We start from the raw sequence: 14,941 nt of genomic DNA, 5'->3' as shown, positions 1-14,941 counted from the left end.
CCGGTGGCGTGTGGAAAGAAGTGGCGCTCCGGAGCCAGGTTTTCCGCTCTTTGGCCAAGACTTCAGGAACAACCACGGGGCTAAGTACGGATGTATATGGTTGGGCAATAAATAAAGAATAAGATGCTCCAGGCGAAGCATAAAGCAAATGGTGATCATATCATGGTTGAACCTTCTACTCATTCCTTTGACGTTCAAAATCTTCGATAGTGCCATGGCCCTTCTTGCTGTTATTGGGCTGTTCGCAGCTCTCATCTCGACGGTTGCAGCTCAAGAGTTCACCAACCCAGTGTTATGGCAAGACCTTGCCGACACAGATCTAATCCGCGTCAACGAGACTTACTACTATTCTGCTTCAAACATGCATTTCTCGCCCGCGGCCCCACTGCTCAGGTCATACGATTTAGTGAACTGGGAATACTTTGCTCATTCTATCCCTTCGCTAGAATTCGACCATCCTCAGTTTAATCTTACGGATGGCAATGCCTATAATGGCGGGACCTATGCATCCTCTCTGAGGTACCACGAAGCCCATGGCTTATTCTACTGGGTTGGGTGTATTCAGGGCGTTGGAAAGTCTTACATATTTTCCGCCCCAGACCCAGCGGGGCCTTGGACACAAGCCTCGGAGATAAGCGAGAGTTGCTACTACGACTGCGGTATGCTCATCGACGATGATGGCACCATCTATGTCTCCTACGGCGCGTGGGTTGCGAATGGAGCTGATACCAAGATCTGGGTCGCCAAGCTTACCGAGGACCTGCAACAAGAGGAGGTCCAGCTCGTCTTCGAATCTAATGAGGAGATCCAATACATTGAAGGATCCAGATTCTATAAGATTAACGGCACTTACTATCTTTGGATGACGTGGCCAGGAGTTGGCGGCCACGGGCAAATGATTATCAAATCCAGCGGTGGACCGTTCGGACCATACAATGAGTGGCGACAGGTTCTAGCCAATAGCGGCAATCCAGTCCCAGGATGTGACAACCCTTATCAAGGTGCTATCGTCGACACACCGGAAGGGGATTGGTGGTACATCGCGTTTGTCGACAACTGGCCTGGCGGCAGGATTCCTGTTCTGGCCCCAATCACCTGGGATTCGGAGGGCTGGCCACATGTCGAATTTGTTGGCGACAATCAGTGGGGATCAAGCTATCCTTATCCTTTGCCAGAACACCCGGTCCAACTTGTCACAGGCACTGACAACTTCACCAAGGACACTCTTGGACCTCAGTACGAGTGGAATCACAACCCGGATGACAGTAAGTGGTCCGTCGGTCAGGGACTTACTTTACAAACCGCGACAGTGACGGACGATTTCTTCTCTGCGAGAAACACGCTGAGTCACCGAATTCTTGGTCCAACTTCCACTCTCACCATTCACCTTGATCACTCTGCCATGGTGAATGGCGATAAAGCCGGATTGGCGGTTTTCCGGTACGACGCTGCCTGGGTCGCCGTCTCCAAGACTGAAACCGAGACGAGGCTCGAGATGGTTGACGATGTCTTGATGGAATCCAGCAATGGTTGGGTTACCGTCAACAAAGGGAACGTGATTGAAGGAGTGCCTATCTCCGGGGATGATATCTGGCTGCGTGTCGGGTGCGACATTAGCAGCCGCTCTGCTACGGCTACTTTTTCCTATAGTACCGATGGGTCAAGCTTCACTGCTATTGGTCAGACACACGCCATGCCAGATGGCGCTATTTTCTTTGTCGGAGATCGTTATGGGGTATTTAACTTTGCAACAACGGAGCTCGGCGGCGAGGTTGTGGTGAAGTCTTTCACAATCTCAACGGAAGTCTAAGCACATAAAGTTGAATCACAATTATGCGGAAGAACCTGGCAATGCCTCCACGATTAGTCTTAGTCTTGTCTCTCTTGAAGAAAAAGCTAGCGCCGAGGAGGTTTTCTCTCGCGAAAGTCTTCGTGATAATTCGCTATATCGTGGACTTCCCCGTCCTCGCCATACCGTTGAGCTAGAAGGTCGCTTCGGCGCTCGAGTTGCGAGCCTATTCTGATATTTATTAAGAGTGTTGCTAATCGGACTGTACAAATTTTAATCCGACTGTGAAGACACACTCTTCCCATGCGCTCCCCACCTTTGGCTGTAGCCTTATTAGTATTATTATTATTATTATGCATTGAGGGAACTTAGCAGTAAAATTCCAGTGATGAGAACGTTAGGGTCCTAACCAAGGTGGCATATAGTGTGGTAGGTTATACAGGAGCTGTTTCGACAGATGCGCTTATTTATCTATATTAGGTTCCCGTAAGTCAGACACATGCCACCGTTGTAATGCCACCCCTTGAAGATTCCATCCGTCACCTAGCCGAGGCTTCAAAGGCGCCGATCCTAGTTCCGATGTCAACTTCTGTCTACCTAGCACGCCTCAAGAGTAGACTACAACCAAACATCCGTGGCATTCCCGACAACCCTCACCAGCCTCTTCCTAGCTGCGCTGATCCTGGCCGGGAAGACTCTTAATGACTACCCACGTCACAACGATATCTGGAAGGAGTATCTCCAAACAGAGACGAAGAATAGATCATTTTCTTCAGTCAGGGGGAAGTGAGCCCGATGGAGTTGCAGCTTGCATACAATTTGGATTGGGATTTGAGGATCAGGGAGTCCGATTTATACAACCAATTGGAGATTTTCCTTGAGCCGATTCGGCTGAAGTCTACTACTCAGGGCAGGGCCAGCAGCACAAACCAAAGGCAACGAGTTAGCTGCAATTAGGATGGAATATATGTTCGAAATAGCCCTGAATCCGCACAAAGGGAAATCTCTCGCGCTTCGTGTTTTCCTTATTGTGGAGATACTAACATATATCGGTCAGTCAATCACCTAATTATCCAGTCCGGGACTATGATTCTACATGTTATCATCCCTGCCCTTCTCTACGGCGAGTATGGGGACATCTTCCGCCACTGGTGTCGCGAAAGATAAGCTACCCGTTTGGTTCCAGACGGCCAACATCACAGGCCTACCTGACTCTGGATCAACTTCCTCAGAAGTCACTGGTTAAGACAGGGAGTGTAGGAGTTTTTGTGTGATTATGTTGTGGCCGCGCATTCCATATTTGCGTGAGGCGTTGGATTAGTAGAGGCCGAGTATACAACCCTCGCAGCGCGAGCGTCGGCTACCTGTGATGTGCTTACGGGCAAACTGTTCATGAGTTAGGGATACAAATAGAGAATTATCACCCTATGGATTTATCGAGAGGCTAACGGATGGCTGAATTGGTGATTTTTGAGTTTAGAGTTTTAAAGAATGTAAAGCGCTCAAAGCAGACAGGCGGAGCTCCAGCAACATCGCTTACTGTTTTACTTCATCCTGATCCTATTGAGCTCATGCGCGCTGCACTGGTATATATCGGAGGCGGGTCAAGTTCGGCAGAGTCGAACCAATCTCGATGAACGTCGCGCGTTAGGGAGGCCGTTGACTGTTGGCAAGACCTGGCTGCACCTTAAACAGTCTCTGTGGAGTTGACAATGCGGAGCATTGGCGCAGAGGATTCCGCCGCAAGGTTCCCACGACGACAGAATCCCAAGCGAAGCGCTGGTCCCTGTAGAGGACTGTCAGCCAACTTCATATCGTCAGCAATCACGGACCCTGAACAAATCGCGTACATGTGAAACCATCTGAGGTCAAGCCGACGACAAACTGAAGACCGGCCGCACTAATGGCACAGGTTGCCAGGCCGAGCGAGAAGATACAGAGAAGGCTGGCGCGCCTGTGCTGGGCTAGCACAATTTAAGAAGAACAGGGACTGGCATACTGAAGGTCCACAGGTCGGTGACAAGATTGGTGATGTTGATGAAGTAGGTAAAGGCCTCCTTGCTGACGCATGTAAACTCGCCATCGACAGCACCCGACCAAGCTTGTATGGGGCGACAGGCAAATCCCAATGCAACCTCTATAGAGATAAGCCTTAGAATTACGAAGACGGCACTTGAGATGACGACAGCGCGGAGGTTTGGTTTAGCGAAAATACGGTACTAGAGGGCCAGGATTGACAGTTTCGTCGTAATAAATGCCACACTGTAGAAGTGCGAGAAAATATAGTCACCCTATTCATTTCATGTTAGAGAACGGCTAACATCTGTCGCTCGTCTCCTTGGAGATGTCCGGAAAGATGACCTGGGAGGGACACTGCCCCTAACGCGGCGCACTTCCTGTACTAGTCTGGATTCGTATGCCTGCCTGGAATTTCACATCTGTGCTACATTGCTGATACATTTCGTTCTGTGCACCCAGTTGGAGGAGGATACTCAGTCTTTGGCGGTAACTACGATACCAGCATGTGGATGAACACAAATGGCAATGGGTTAATCGCCGTCGAGATCCAGTACCGACTCGGCACCTTTGGGTTCCTCTCATCCCCGGAAGTCAGTGAGAAAGGTCAGCTGAACGCTGGGTTCTTCGATATGCGTTCTGCCCTAGGGCGGGTTCAAGTATATCTTTAACTTCGGCGGTGACCCCAGCCGTGTCACCCTCGCTGACGAACCCTCCGGTGCGGGCGCCATCATGCACCTGGCCATGGCCTATGGTGGAGAGGATTCGTATCTCTTCGAAAATGTGTGTCACAATCTAATCCGATCGCAGTAACCGTGCTGCAGCCTCTTACCTTCGTCCATTGGAGCATTGCTGCCAGCCCTATCTACCCCCAACGCACAGGTGCAATGAGTCGGTTCCCCCCGAAAACTATGAAGCATTTGTGGAACTGACAGGTTGCGGGGAGGGCCCTGCGAGGCGCAAGCGTCACTCGACTGCCTTTGACTACTTAGTCGATGTCGACACGGACACTTTGCAAGTCGCCAGAGATGCTGTGTCCACAACTTGAGGTCACTACGGCAGCTTCACCTGGGCACTTGTCATACATGGCGCCTTCGTCAAGAAACTCCCGTCGGAGCAGCTGCTCCTTGGTCAGCTAGGCGGCAGGCGCCTCCTGGTTGGGGTAGGTTATGGTATCAAGTAGCAAACGGGGATGTTCAGATTCTCTAACTGCCTGCAGAGCCATGCAAACGAGGATGTCCCTTTCATCGACCCTGCTATCGGAATAAGGGATCAGTTCGACGACTTCATCGCTACCAACTTTCCGCTCTTCACTAAAGCCGACGAGCTAGCTCTTAAAAAGCTCTACCGGATCGATGACATCGAGGATAACAGCAACGATATCCGTTTCGATACACTCAGGGACCGTGGCCCCACTGGGCTCAACTTGTCGAGCTACGCCACCGGCATTGAGCAGGCCGCCTTCAACATCGCTGGCGAGACCACCTTCCACTGCCCGGCTCAGTGGTTCGCCGAGGCATTTACTCTACGTCGCCGGCAGGCTTGGAAATACCTCTGCTCCCTCCCATCACGGGGCGGATCTTCCCGCTTATTTTGCCGTGGATGCGACCAAACCTAGTGCGGACTTCCGACATGCGATTCAGAAGATCTGGGGTAGCTTCATTATCAACAATAGCCCTGTCATCTCCGTGGAAGATTCGACAGGGGGCTATGAGAACGCGACCGTTCCGAGTGCGGCGATGTAATCCGCTGGCCACAGTATTCGCTGCTAGGCCCGTCTCAAAAGGATCTGAACATCACGGGAGGCCGAGTCGAGATTGTCAATGTAACCTACAACTTGAAGTTCTATATCCGCACCGGCACGGGTATTGTGAACAATTTTCGGCTGACCAATGCTCTCACTTGGGAGGGCGGTCGAGGGGCGCACGATGTGTCTTCTGGCGAGCTCTCGCGCCGAGGGTGCCCCAATGACCGGCCTATTTATCCATCGGTTCCACCAGGCCTGCTGGCAACAACATCACCAACGCGATATCCTGACCTGGATCAGGTTAAGCACCATTTGAGACGTAGCCGGTGGCTAAGGCTTGTAAGACTCGCGGATCACCTGTCATAATGAAGTTTGTATTTCATGATGGGACGTCAAAAGTTCTAAGACGAGCAGCAGCGCCTGGGGCATATACGGCATATGCGATATAGAAAAGTACGGACCACTGTTGCTCGACCAAAAACAAGAGACTAAAAGCTAAATTTGTTATAACCAAAAAATGGAACACATCATCGCACGTCGCGTAAGCTCTTAGTATCCACCACCTCTGGGGCGCTAGAATGCGATGTGAACAAGGATTAAACGTACACCCTGATCTGTATACACTACAGTCACGGTGTTCACTGAGATCTCGGTATTCGTCTCGGTAGGGTGGCCGTGACAACGGGCTAGGAGCCGGTTTCAACCTATCTGATAGAATTGGACTGTAACATGACGAACTTTTCGCGAGAGCAGCGAAACTACCTTCTGTGGTCATACTAACCTTTCTTGGTAGCTGCTATGGTTGGATACAACCCCGTCACAGTCACTAGAATTCGTGCGTAATCGCGCCCTATCTGATTCTTCACCTGAGATCATCAAATCAGGACCACGCCCACAGCGAGAAGGACAAGTGGAAGGCCAGAGTTGTTTGTGGCTTGCCAGGGGTAGTAACTCCTGTTACTCCATTCCTTCATCCCAGAGCACACTCTTAGAGTGTTGCAATAACTAGAGTGGGACAAACTTGGAAGCCGCTGTCTAACCAGTTGTTGGAGCATATGGATGTCATAATTTGCCTAGGATACTTTCGCTGGTAGTATTTGATCCTACTCCATAGGGGTCTGGTATGTGACTTTTCCTGGATCTGAAGGCTCTAAAAGCTACAAGAGATATGAAGATATTGACGGGAACTCTTGTTTACCACACGGCTGGGTTACATATTTGTGAGTTTGTGTCAAAGGATGGTTCACCATCATCCATCTGTCCCCTGATGTCATTTCGTGGCTTTCGTGCCAACAGGATGATGCAACATCATCCATGGGTCTCTAAATTTCAAATTTCTGAACTCTGTTGTCGCTTTCCATACTGTTTTTCCGTGATATCCCCGTAGGTGGTCTCTATCTTTCCGTAATGCGTCATATATATGGCCCATGAGTGCTATAAGGACGGGGAGAGGCCAACAACTACGAAACGGACAGTTATCGGGCCGCTCCGTGTCTCATGAACTATACTGATGGGAATGGGCCGGTGGGTGTCGGTAACGTCAGTGACTTTAGTGATGGCGCATTTAATCTGGGGCTCATCCAACGTTGAGCAATAGCAGGGAAGAAAGGCACGTAGCTTGGCAACTATCACTAAATTTACATCGAAAGTATTTCCCGCCACAGTCTTGCTTTTTCCGACAAGACTAATTAGTACCTTCGCAATAATTGACAGCTTAGTCCTTGGAGAATTTGTGGAAGGAGCTCAGAGGTACTCGGATACAACAGAGGACATGGAAACTGAAATGTCTGAGGATAATCAACACCTCTTTAAGTACATGAGTACCTGCTTTTCATGAAGTGTTTCAACCTAGTAAGTAGTCCTCGCTTCGATGGGTGTATATTGTTTTTGACCTGGAAAACCTTTGCAGAACTTCCCCCGTACCGCTTTGCTGTCAACGAATATACAATATTCCCAGCCGTGCATTCCAAAATCGCGCATGCATATTTCAATTGCTGTTGGCTCAGTCCATTGGAGCGCAACTTCGAAAATTCAGCCGATAGCTGCGCTTCAGTTTGATGTATCACATCCAGCGCGACAAGTTTTGCCGTATTAGGGTGGACGGATAGAGTGCTTTCCAAGTAATACACAGCGTTTGAGATCGTAGCACCTTGCTCTTCGAACTCCCTTTTCTCCTTCTCAAAGGAGTAAAGGTCGTTTACAAGGAGAAGATGGTCGTAGGCCAGCTGCAAAAATTTATCCAGAACGCTGCTCTCCCCGGGTGAGAGTCTAATGTCGTTAGCGAACCTGACGCATGCCAGAGTGAACCTTTGATTTTAGCAGGCTTTAAAAGAATCTCGAAGCAGCGAACTTACTCTGCGGCAACATTGACAGCACGATAATCAAGAAAGTCTCTAAACCCCGAAAACTCCTTTCTAGGTTGAGAAAAAATAAATGCAAGAAGGCCTTTCATTACTTCTCTACCAAGAACAGGGCTTTCGCAGATCAGCTCGTGAGCGATACTGGCCGAGATCGTAGTAGGAGAGGTGAGATTTATTTCTGGATTCGTCACGATCTCTGGCCATTCACGGATAATGATATCGACGGCTGTGGTCGTCTATACTTCCTCAAATTAGCGTAGCCAACGGCAGGGTTCGCGCGGTCTAACCTCGCCAGATGAGTCAAACTCGACGACGTCTGTCATTGCAAGATATCAGTATAGGTTCGAGGACTTCGTATTGCCACAAGAGCTCAATTCAAAAAGCCAGTCTATTCAAGACTAACGTACCGTCTTGTAGCCAAGCCAACAAGAAGACTTTGCTGATCAGGGCTATCCTCGTAGGACTTGACTCTGGGTTCAGGTATATTGCGGCATTGACAGCCGTGCTGACGATCGCTTCTGCCTTATCGGATCTTCCCTCGGTTTGGGAATTTTCGCTAAAACCCTGAGGTAATTTCCCTCGCTCGCCCTCAGGCACTTCATAGATTGCCTGTAATAGCATCCTTGCCCCATCTTCCGCAGCTTGCCAATGTTTGCACTGCCGGCCAGCAGGGAACAGGCTAATCCAAGGCAGTGGTAAATATTTAGGGTCGATAGCAACTGAGTTTTGATATTTTCTGAAGCTAGTCTTGCTCACATTATATCTGAGAAAGTTGAGAGAGGAGAGATTTTCGTGGCTTATCTGGCAGCCTGCAATAGGATCGTAGGTGTAACATATTTGTTTGAGAAAGGGAACCTGTACATGGGAAGACATTTTTCCGCTGCGGTGACTCGACATATATTACACTATTGCTTTCATACCTCCCCCAGACGCAGACTCGAAGCTATAAGAAGCCGGCCGCCCATGCCGTCACCCCGAATCATCCGACTGGAGCGTCCGACGATTAATCGCAAGCAGTTCAACATTACTACGAGCGTGTCAGCAGCCGAACAGCACCAATCTGGGAACAGAAGACCTTACAAAACAAGCGTAGAATTCCCAGGAATAAACGGTGGTGCCCCTCTTCACGGCTATCAGCATAAGTCCCCAAAGCAACGCCTTAACCAAAGGGACATGGGGTAGGACATACTTTGCACCGTATCCGTAATGGCTGCCACCATACAATAGTTACATTCACTGTTAACGAAAACAAACTGCATCAAAAAAAGGAAGGTAACATACGGGCCAAACGTAAGAAGAGCCTTCTCCCCAAGACTCATCCCCAGAATCCCTACTTCCCATCCTACGCACCACGATCAGCACACCACCCAAGACAAAGCAGAAGAGGGGAGACAGCGACGCGACAAACCCTTAATGACCTTTCCCATCCCAATCTGGAACGTAAACGCGATACCCCGCTTGATACTGCTGTCAAACCTGCAAAGCTAAGTCAGTTATTCAATCCAAATCGTACTCAGGAACGGACTCCAGTCGACAACTCTGCAACCAGATGGCCGAGTTGGCGAAGTATGAGTTTCCGTCACATACCGACGCCCCCTATTCCACGATCGAGTCGGATCGTATAAATACCCGTGATAGTGCACGGTCACTATGTCTCCTTTCTGCGGATAATCGACCCCATTCCCGGGTCGGATGATTTCCTTGACGAAGTCGATGATCCCCATTGCTTGAGAAGCAAAGTTATTGAAGCGAGAAGAGGTTGTTGCAGGCTGAGGAAAATGTCGGATGCTGGCCATCACGTGACTACTACGCAATCGATGAAGGTTGGATGGGATTTCTGGCGGTTGCAAAGGAGGATTACTCGTAAGAAACACGGGACTAGCGGGCAGTAATTGTCCGGAATGCTAAGATTTGTGGAGTGAGTGCAGATTCCGCCGGTGGTATGGTGCGATATCGTCCATTACCAAGAGTTCTATCACATAGGCACACATCTATTAGTTGGCAGGGCCAGTTTTCTCATTGTTATGCTTTTTGGCGGAGAAGAAGGTTTATTGGGTATCTCTATTCTGGTGCCAAACTTGGCATCCGAGCGAGACGCTCAGTAATCGTCTCCTCTCACCCACTCGTCCGTGAAGAGATCTTCCTCAGTCGGTCTATCTTCCGGCCGCCATTGTAATGTTTTCCGCAAGAATCGCAGGAAACGCGTCTTACTTTCTCCTTCCAGCCGTAATTCGCGAGACTCGAGAGTCTGCGTTGGGATTTCGGCAAGCCCCGCCAGTTACCTATGCATCTTAGTAGCCATGAATTCGCATCAGGACGGCGGTACTTACCATTCTCGTCCCAGGACGTGGAACTGTTCTTACTTCGTCTCAGGAATTCGAGGGGCGGTGGCCCCAATAGTGCAATCATCTCTGCACACCGCTTTGCGTGGTGGATTTCACTATCGAGGTCTCGTGAGTGGAACAGATGCCCTTTCTCGAAGAGTGTCCATCCCTGCGGATGTAAGGGAGCTGCACAAACATGCGAGATAAGAAGGGAACGCCCTTTGTACCATTTGTCCCACGGCCCAAATATCGACCTTGCTATTCCACTCCATCCCCAATATCATCTCTAGCGCTCTGTACACGCTCGGCATAATAAGGCTAGTTTGGTTTCCGCTGTCCGCGATGCGTGCTTCTCCAAGGTCGGAGAGAGCTGGCTCCCCGGTCGTTATCGGCATTCCGTGCGTGGTGTATATTGTTCTGCTGGGAAGTTCCTTTCTGGGAGATTTGTTCGATATCTCATCCTCTTCTATTTCGTAGAGAACTGACTCGTCGTTAATACCAACAAGGAGATTATTAGGTTGAACATCTAAAATTTCAAGTCAGTCTGACTTGAGCTGAGCAACGGCTTGAGCAACCGACCTGTATGAATGATATTCGCCCCGTGTAGATAATCCAATGCGAGAAGAACATAGCGAATGGTTGGTCGAAGCAGCTCCTCTGGCAAAGCATCGCCTCAAGACAGCTTGCAAAGTCACGAATATCGATGCCAGCTGGTGCGTACAAAAGACACGGATGCACGCCGTGCGGTCCAATGAGCTCAAAGACTTCAAGAGGAAGTCTGACATGTTTCTTTCCGGGGTGGTCATGGTTTGGAGGAGCCCTGAGGTGGTTCAGCACTTCTACCTCCGGTAGCGGTCGCCGACTCCGGACGTGGATTTTCAGCACCCGATAGCAGTTGTCACTCGAAAGATATTCACGTCAGCTAGTAACGTCGACGAACTCTCGGGACTTCCTTACCGAAGGTCTCGGCACAGCCATACCGTCGAGGCTGAACCGAAACCAAGCTTTGTCAGAACTTGGTATCGAGAATTAAGAACCTCGCCGATATGTGCCGGATAATATCGCGCTGCAAGGCATCCCGGAAGGGTTTCCTCTTCGATTTTCGTTGATATATCAATAGCACCGAAACTTGAACTGGGGAAAGCGCGTGGCTCCAGAATGCGTGTGGTGGACCAACGTACGGTACTTTGCGAAGCGAAACGAAGGCAGCGGATGCTGGCAGGGTGTCAACCTCGCCGCACGAAGAGAAGAATATCCGACATTCGCCACGCATGTACTGTATGGAGCCAGCCCCATGAGTTTCATGGCGCCTACTTTCTCTCAGCCTGCGTCCGAGACAGCTTCCAACCGACTCGACGCGTGAAGTTCGCGAGCCACACCGCCTCCAGCGAATGAAATTCTCTTGAGAAACATGAGTCAGTGGAGGCAGTGAGGATTCTGGATTCGTGTATAAAAGGGCATCTGTCCCCCTCGAATCAAGCCAGGCATCTCAACCCTCCGAAAAATCACAGCACTCTTACTAGTCAATCCTACCCACCATCCCAACTACCCTCAATCAATCAACAGCATTAAAATGATATCCGTTGCGGCCCTCTGCCTACACACCCGTGTGTCCATAATAGAATAAGCCTCCGAGTGCGACCAGCACATTTATATCTCCGGCAGCAGACACTCAATATCACGACCATAAAACTTCTGAGAAACTTCATCCTTAATAAGTAGGACCACTTTCTCCGTCACGCCCTCCAGAAACCAACATCCACAATTTCCAGCTCTCTTGACGAGCAACGCTGCCCAATGGGCTATGACGACCAAGGCAGGTGGACTATTCCGCTCCACGAGCTGGCGAAAATACTCGGGTACTTTACTCAACCACATCTCCATACTCGACCAAGTCTTTTCTATGCAGTCAGATGAGAAGCTCACCTCGCAGCATTCGATTAGACCAGAGATTGCTTCAAGCGTGGCAAGGACGTCCTCGACGTTTTCGGGCTTTCCGAAGGTTTCAGCCATGCGCGATGGAAGGGTATGTAAACTTTGAAGCTTGTTACTCGAAGGGTTGCGGGGTTCGCCATCACTTTGAGCTGCAGAATCGAACGCAAATGCTTTGATTGCCGACAAAAGAGACCGTAGTGACTCCAACGTAAAAGATAGAGGCGGGGACCCGCCTGGAAGAGTCCATTGTCCACATCGTAAAACGCACACAATTCGTTCCCCAGCTGTTATTTCTTCCTGGGTAGTACAGGCAGCGCGGGATGAAGGACTGGGAATTTCCGCCCACTTCTCAATAAATTGAGCGGCGAACTGGGTCGATCGGCCGCGGTGGATCTGCCGGGTCGATACGTCTTGTTCGAGAAAGGCCAAATGGAGGGTTGAAATCGCGAGGAGACCACTCATCAGCCATTTTCGTTGCAGGGCTAAACCCACAACATCTGTTTGCCAATACCCCGTCGATGAGCTCGGAGGGGGAAGGTTGAGACTTGTCGCGGTGATGAAATGGTGGAAATAGGTCAGCGTTTCGAGGTCTGGGGATCGTGGAGGAGCTCTGACTGTTCGAGAGCAGGACGGAGATGGCAACTGCTGTGATGCTATTGCTGTTTCGTAAAGTGGCTCTGTTACATCTGCATTCTCCTCCCTGTCGTCATCAATAGCGGTAACTCCCGCGTCTGCATTCAATGGAGTAACCTCGAAATACCTCAGTTTGGTTCCACGGAAAAATGTTTGAAGCTGCACTGGTCTGGAAACTGAGGCAAGATTGCGGACATCCCGGCTATCATGAACCTCCCCTTGGTGACGCTTCATGCGCTTCGAGCTCGCACAGAGGTGACCACATCCAGAGACAACACAGCGATAACCGGAGAAGACGGGAAGACCGTCGATGGGTTGTGATGTAGGAGATGGCAGAGGCACATCGTCTGGCTCGAGAATTTCGAGATCGGCAATTGTTAATAGTAGGTTATGCCTTTCGTCACGGTAGATTTTGTGCCGGAGGAGGTGGCTTTGTAGAGCGTTTTTCTGGATGGCATACCGGCAGTCGCGGCAGATGAGAACACCATATGCCTCATTATACTGTAGTAGGCCACGAGGACCGAGCCTAGTTGCAGTGTGGGAATGACGATGAGGTGGGCGGTCCATGTCGTTCCAAAGGTGTGGAACGAAACATGCTTGGTTCAGACGGACAAGCCTGAATCGCTCGCGACGCGCGGGCGGCTTGAAGGTCCAGATTAGGCTTAGTTGAGTGGTTAATAGCCTGGTCAGAAGAAGAAAACAGACCGTCCCAGATGTTGAATGAGGGTAGCAACGCGAATAGTAGAGCAAAAAGGTGAAGTATACTATAGACAAAGTTAACACTTCGAGTAAACACAGCAACGTGCGGTGTGGTAGGACTGGAAATGCGATCCATAGTTCGAGGGGACACAGCCTGCAAGACATTCCTCTCGAAGGTTGAATCTGGCACCGGCGTATTTCTAATCATACATCCATGGATAACTTAGCGTCCTTCCCGACCGAGTCGATCACCTCTGTATCCCATATTAAACGGCCATTTTTAGAGTCAAATATCTCAACTACCACAGGATTTAGGGTAATAAGATAGAGATATTATGGATATATATCATAGAATATCTATTTTATACCAGCTGGGGCGTTTATATCACCCCAAGTACATTCAAATAATCAAATTACCAAAAATACATGTAACAATGTAATTTATAATTCCCTTGAATAGAGTTGTTAAACCCAACCAGACCTGCAGGTGAACGACTCTCCCCTTGAAAGTATAAGGATAGGGGGCTTATAACCCCTATATATACATTATATTATTAAGCTTTATGTTTAGTTACGTATCCTCTAAAAGCTTGGTTGTTGAGATATTCAACTATAAAAATTGCCATTCAATATGGGTGTTAGATTTAGGGTCCGCCGATCGATCCGTAGGAGAACGCCTAAGGATATTCTTGACAGGGTAAAGAGAATATAAGACGTTTTGGAGTCAAACGAAGTATAGAAAGAGGCAGATAACCAAAGTGATTGGTAAACAATAGGTATATTGTCAATCTGGTTAATAACAGATAGTAAACAAAACTTCTAGGTACAGGTAATAACAGTCCTTATATATTTATTCCTATAGTATCCTTGAGTACTGCATGATACTTATATTAGAATGCCTGCTCTATTATCTCTAATTATATTAGATTGCCTGATACTACTATAGTCTAAGTTAGCCCTAGCATTATATTACTTGATATAACTAGGTTAGCATATTTTTTATCTATTATACTGCAGCCTAGTACTATAGTATAGCAGATCTATTAGCTATTAATATCCAAGTTCTCTAATAATCCCTTTTTTTCAAGGTCTTTGTCCCAAAAATATAATAAGTAGTGTTTCCTCAGGTAAGCCTGTTCATGCTTATCCTACTTTTCTTAATATATTAGCACTAACCTTATTATAGCTTCAAATTCTAGTATCTAAAAATAAAACCTTAAATATTAAATCAAAGAGAGTAGTTTTATAATGGTCATCCCCTATATCTGGTGCTCTTAGTTAAATAAACCATGCAAAAAGTCCAAGGATTCAAGTTACTATAACAAGTATATTTAATCAGGTTAAAAATACATTATTCCTAAGCTATCTTTTTTTAATATAAAGTAGAAATGTCTCATGGTAGTATAACAAGAGCTTTAATTAAAAGATTTAGAAATTC

The 14,941-nt window shown here is 48.5% G+C and overlaps 6 protein-coding genes across 6 annotated transcripts; 2 read left to right on the top strand and 4 right to left on the bottom strand.

Annotated features, from left to right (window-relative positions):
- Positions 1 to 108: 108 nt before the first annotated feature.
- Positions 109 to 2,052, top strand: BJX67DRAFT_347571 (glycosyl hydrolase). The gene has a single exon (XM_071028553.1). It carries the CDS (start codon positions 149 to 151, stop codon positions 1,808 to 1,810), a length of 1,662 nt encoding a protein of 553 aa, XP_070888531.1. The 5' UTR covers positions 109 to 148; the 3' UTR covers positions 1,811 to 2,052.
- A 2,259-nt stretch (positions 2,053 to 4,311) lies between these two features.
- On the top strand, positions 4,312 to 5,550 carry BJX67DRAFT_379101 (Alpha/Beta hydrolase protein; the record flags this gene model as incomplete). Its single annotated transcript, XM_071032496.1, has 5 exons — positions 4,312 to 4,398; positions 4,454 to 4,572; positions 4,868 to 4,967; positions 5,025 to 5,311; positions 5,346 to 5,550. The coding sequence occupies 5 exons, from the start codon at positions 4,312 to 4,314 to the stop codon at positions 5,548 to 5,550; spliced, it is 798 nt and encodes a 265-aa protein (XP_070888530.1).
- A 1,845-nt stretch (positions 5,551 to 7,395) lies between these two features.
- Positions 7,396 to 8,533, bottom strand: BJX67DRAFT_379100 (isoprenoid synthase domain-containing protein; the record flags this gene model as incomplete). The annotated part of the gene is made up of 5 exons (XM_071032495.1): positions 7,396 to 7,417; positions 7,476 to 7,820; positions 7,907 to 8,148; positions 8,200 to 8,228; positions 8,320 to 8,533. The coding sequence occupies 5 exons, from the start codon at positions 8,531 to 8,533 to the stop codon at positions 7,396 to 7,398; spliced, it is 852 nt and encodes a 283-aa protein (XP_070888529.1).
- A 125-nt stretch (positions 8,534 to 8,658) lies between these two features.
- BJX67DRAFT_347569 (FKBP-type peptidyl-prolyl cis-trans isomerase) lies at positions 8,659 to 9,652 on the bottom strand. Its single transcript, XM_071028552.1, has 6 exons — positions 9,500 to 9,652; positions 9,321 to 9,388; positions 9,194 to 9,254; positions 9,102 to 9,122; positions 8,993 to 9,034; positions 8,659 to 8,939 (listed from the first exon to the last, which is right to left on the bottom strand). The coding sequence occupies exons 1-6, from the start codon at positions 9,634 to 9,636 to the stop codon at positions 8,882 to 8,884; spliced, it is 387 nt and encodes a 128-aa protein (XP_070888528.1). The 5' UTR covers positions 9,637 to 9,652; the 3' UTR covers positions 8,659 to 8,881.
- Positions 9,653 to 10,010: 358 nt separating this feature from the next.
- On the bottom strand, positions 10,011 to 11,541 carry BJX67DRAFT_370762 (kinase-like domain-containing protein; the record flags this gene model as incomplete). The annotated part of the gene is made up of 6 exons (XM_071030966.1): positions 10,011 to 10,129; positions 10,243 to 10,405; positions 10,464 to 10,762; positions 10,917 to 11,137; positions 11,194 to 11,302; positions 11,418 to 11,541. 6 exons carry the CDS (start codon positions 11,539 to 11,541, stop codon positions 10,011 to 10,013), a joined length of 1,035 nt encoding a protein of 344 aa, XP_070888527.1.
- Positions 11,542 to 11,643: 102 nt separating this feature from the next.
- BJX67DRAFT_347564 (uncharacterized protein) lies at positions 11,644 to 13,613 on the bottom strand. Its single transcript, XM_071028551.1, has one exon. It carries the CDS (start codon positions 13,369 to 13,371, stop codon positions 11,887 to 11,889), a length of 1,485 nt encoding a protein of 494 aa, XP_070888526.1. The 5' UTR covers positions 13,372 to 13,613; the 3' UTR covers positions 11,644 to 11,886.
- Positions 13,614 to 14,941: the final 1,328 nt, after the last annotated feature.

Source organism: Aspergillus lucknowensis (assembly GCF_044049455.1).
Source record: "Aspergillus lucknowensis strain CBS 449.75 chromosome Unknown BJX67scaffold_9, whole genome shotgun sequence".
NCBI classification, from domain to species: domain Eukaryota; kingdom Fungi; phylum Ascomycota; class Eurotiomycetes; order Eurotiales; family Aspergillaceae; genus Aspergillus; species Aspergillus lucknowensis.
This window is presented reverse-complemented; position numbering and strand designations above follow the sequence as displayed.

Coding starts and splice junctions, on each gene's coding strand:
- BJX67DRAFT_347571 (XM_071028553.1), top strand. CDS start 149: ATGGTGATCATATCATGGTTGAACCTTCTACTCATTCCTTTGACGTTC.
- BJX67DRAFT_347569 (XM_071028552.1), bottom strand. CDS start 9,636: ATGGGGATCATCGACTTCGTCAAGGAAATCATCCGACCCGGGAATGGG. Junction 9,389..9,499: donor TCGTGGAATAGGGGGCGTCG/GTATGTGACGGA, acceptor TTAGCTTTGCAG/GTTTGACAGCAGTATCAAGC. Junction 8,940..8,992: donor GGGAATTCTACGCTTGTTTT/GTAAGGTCTTCT, acceptor ACACGCTCGTAG/TAATGTTGAACTGCTTGCGA.
- BJX67DRAFT_347564 (XM_071028551.1), bottom strand. CDS start 13,371: ATGGACCGCCCACCTCATCGTCATTCCCACACTGCAACTAGGCTCGGT.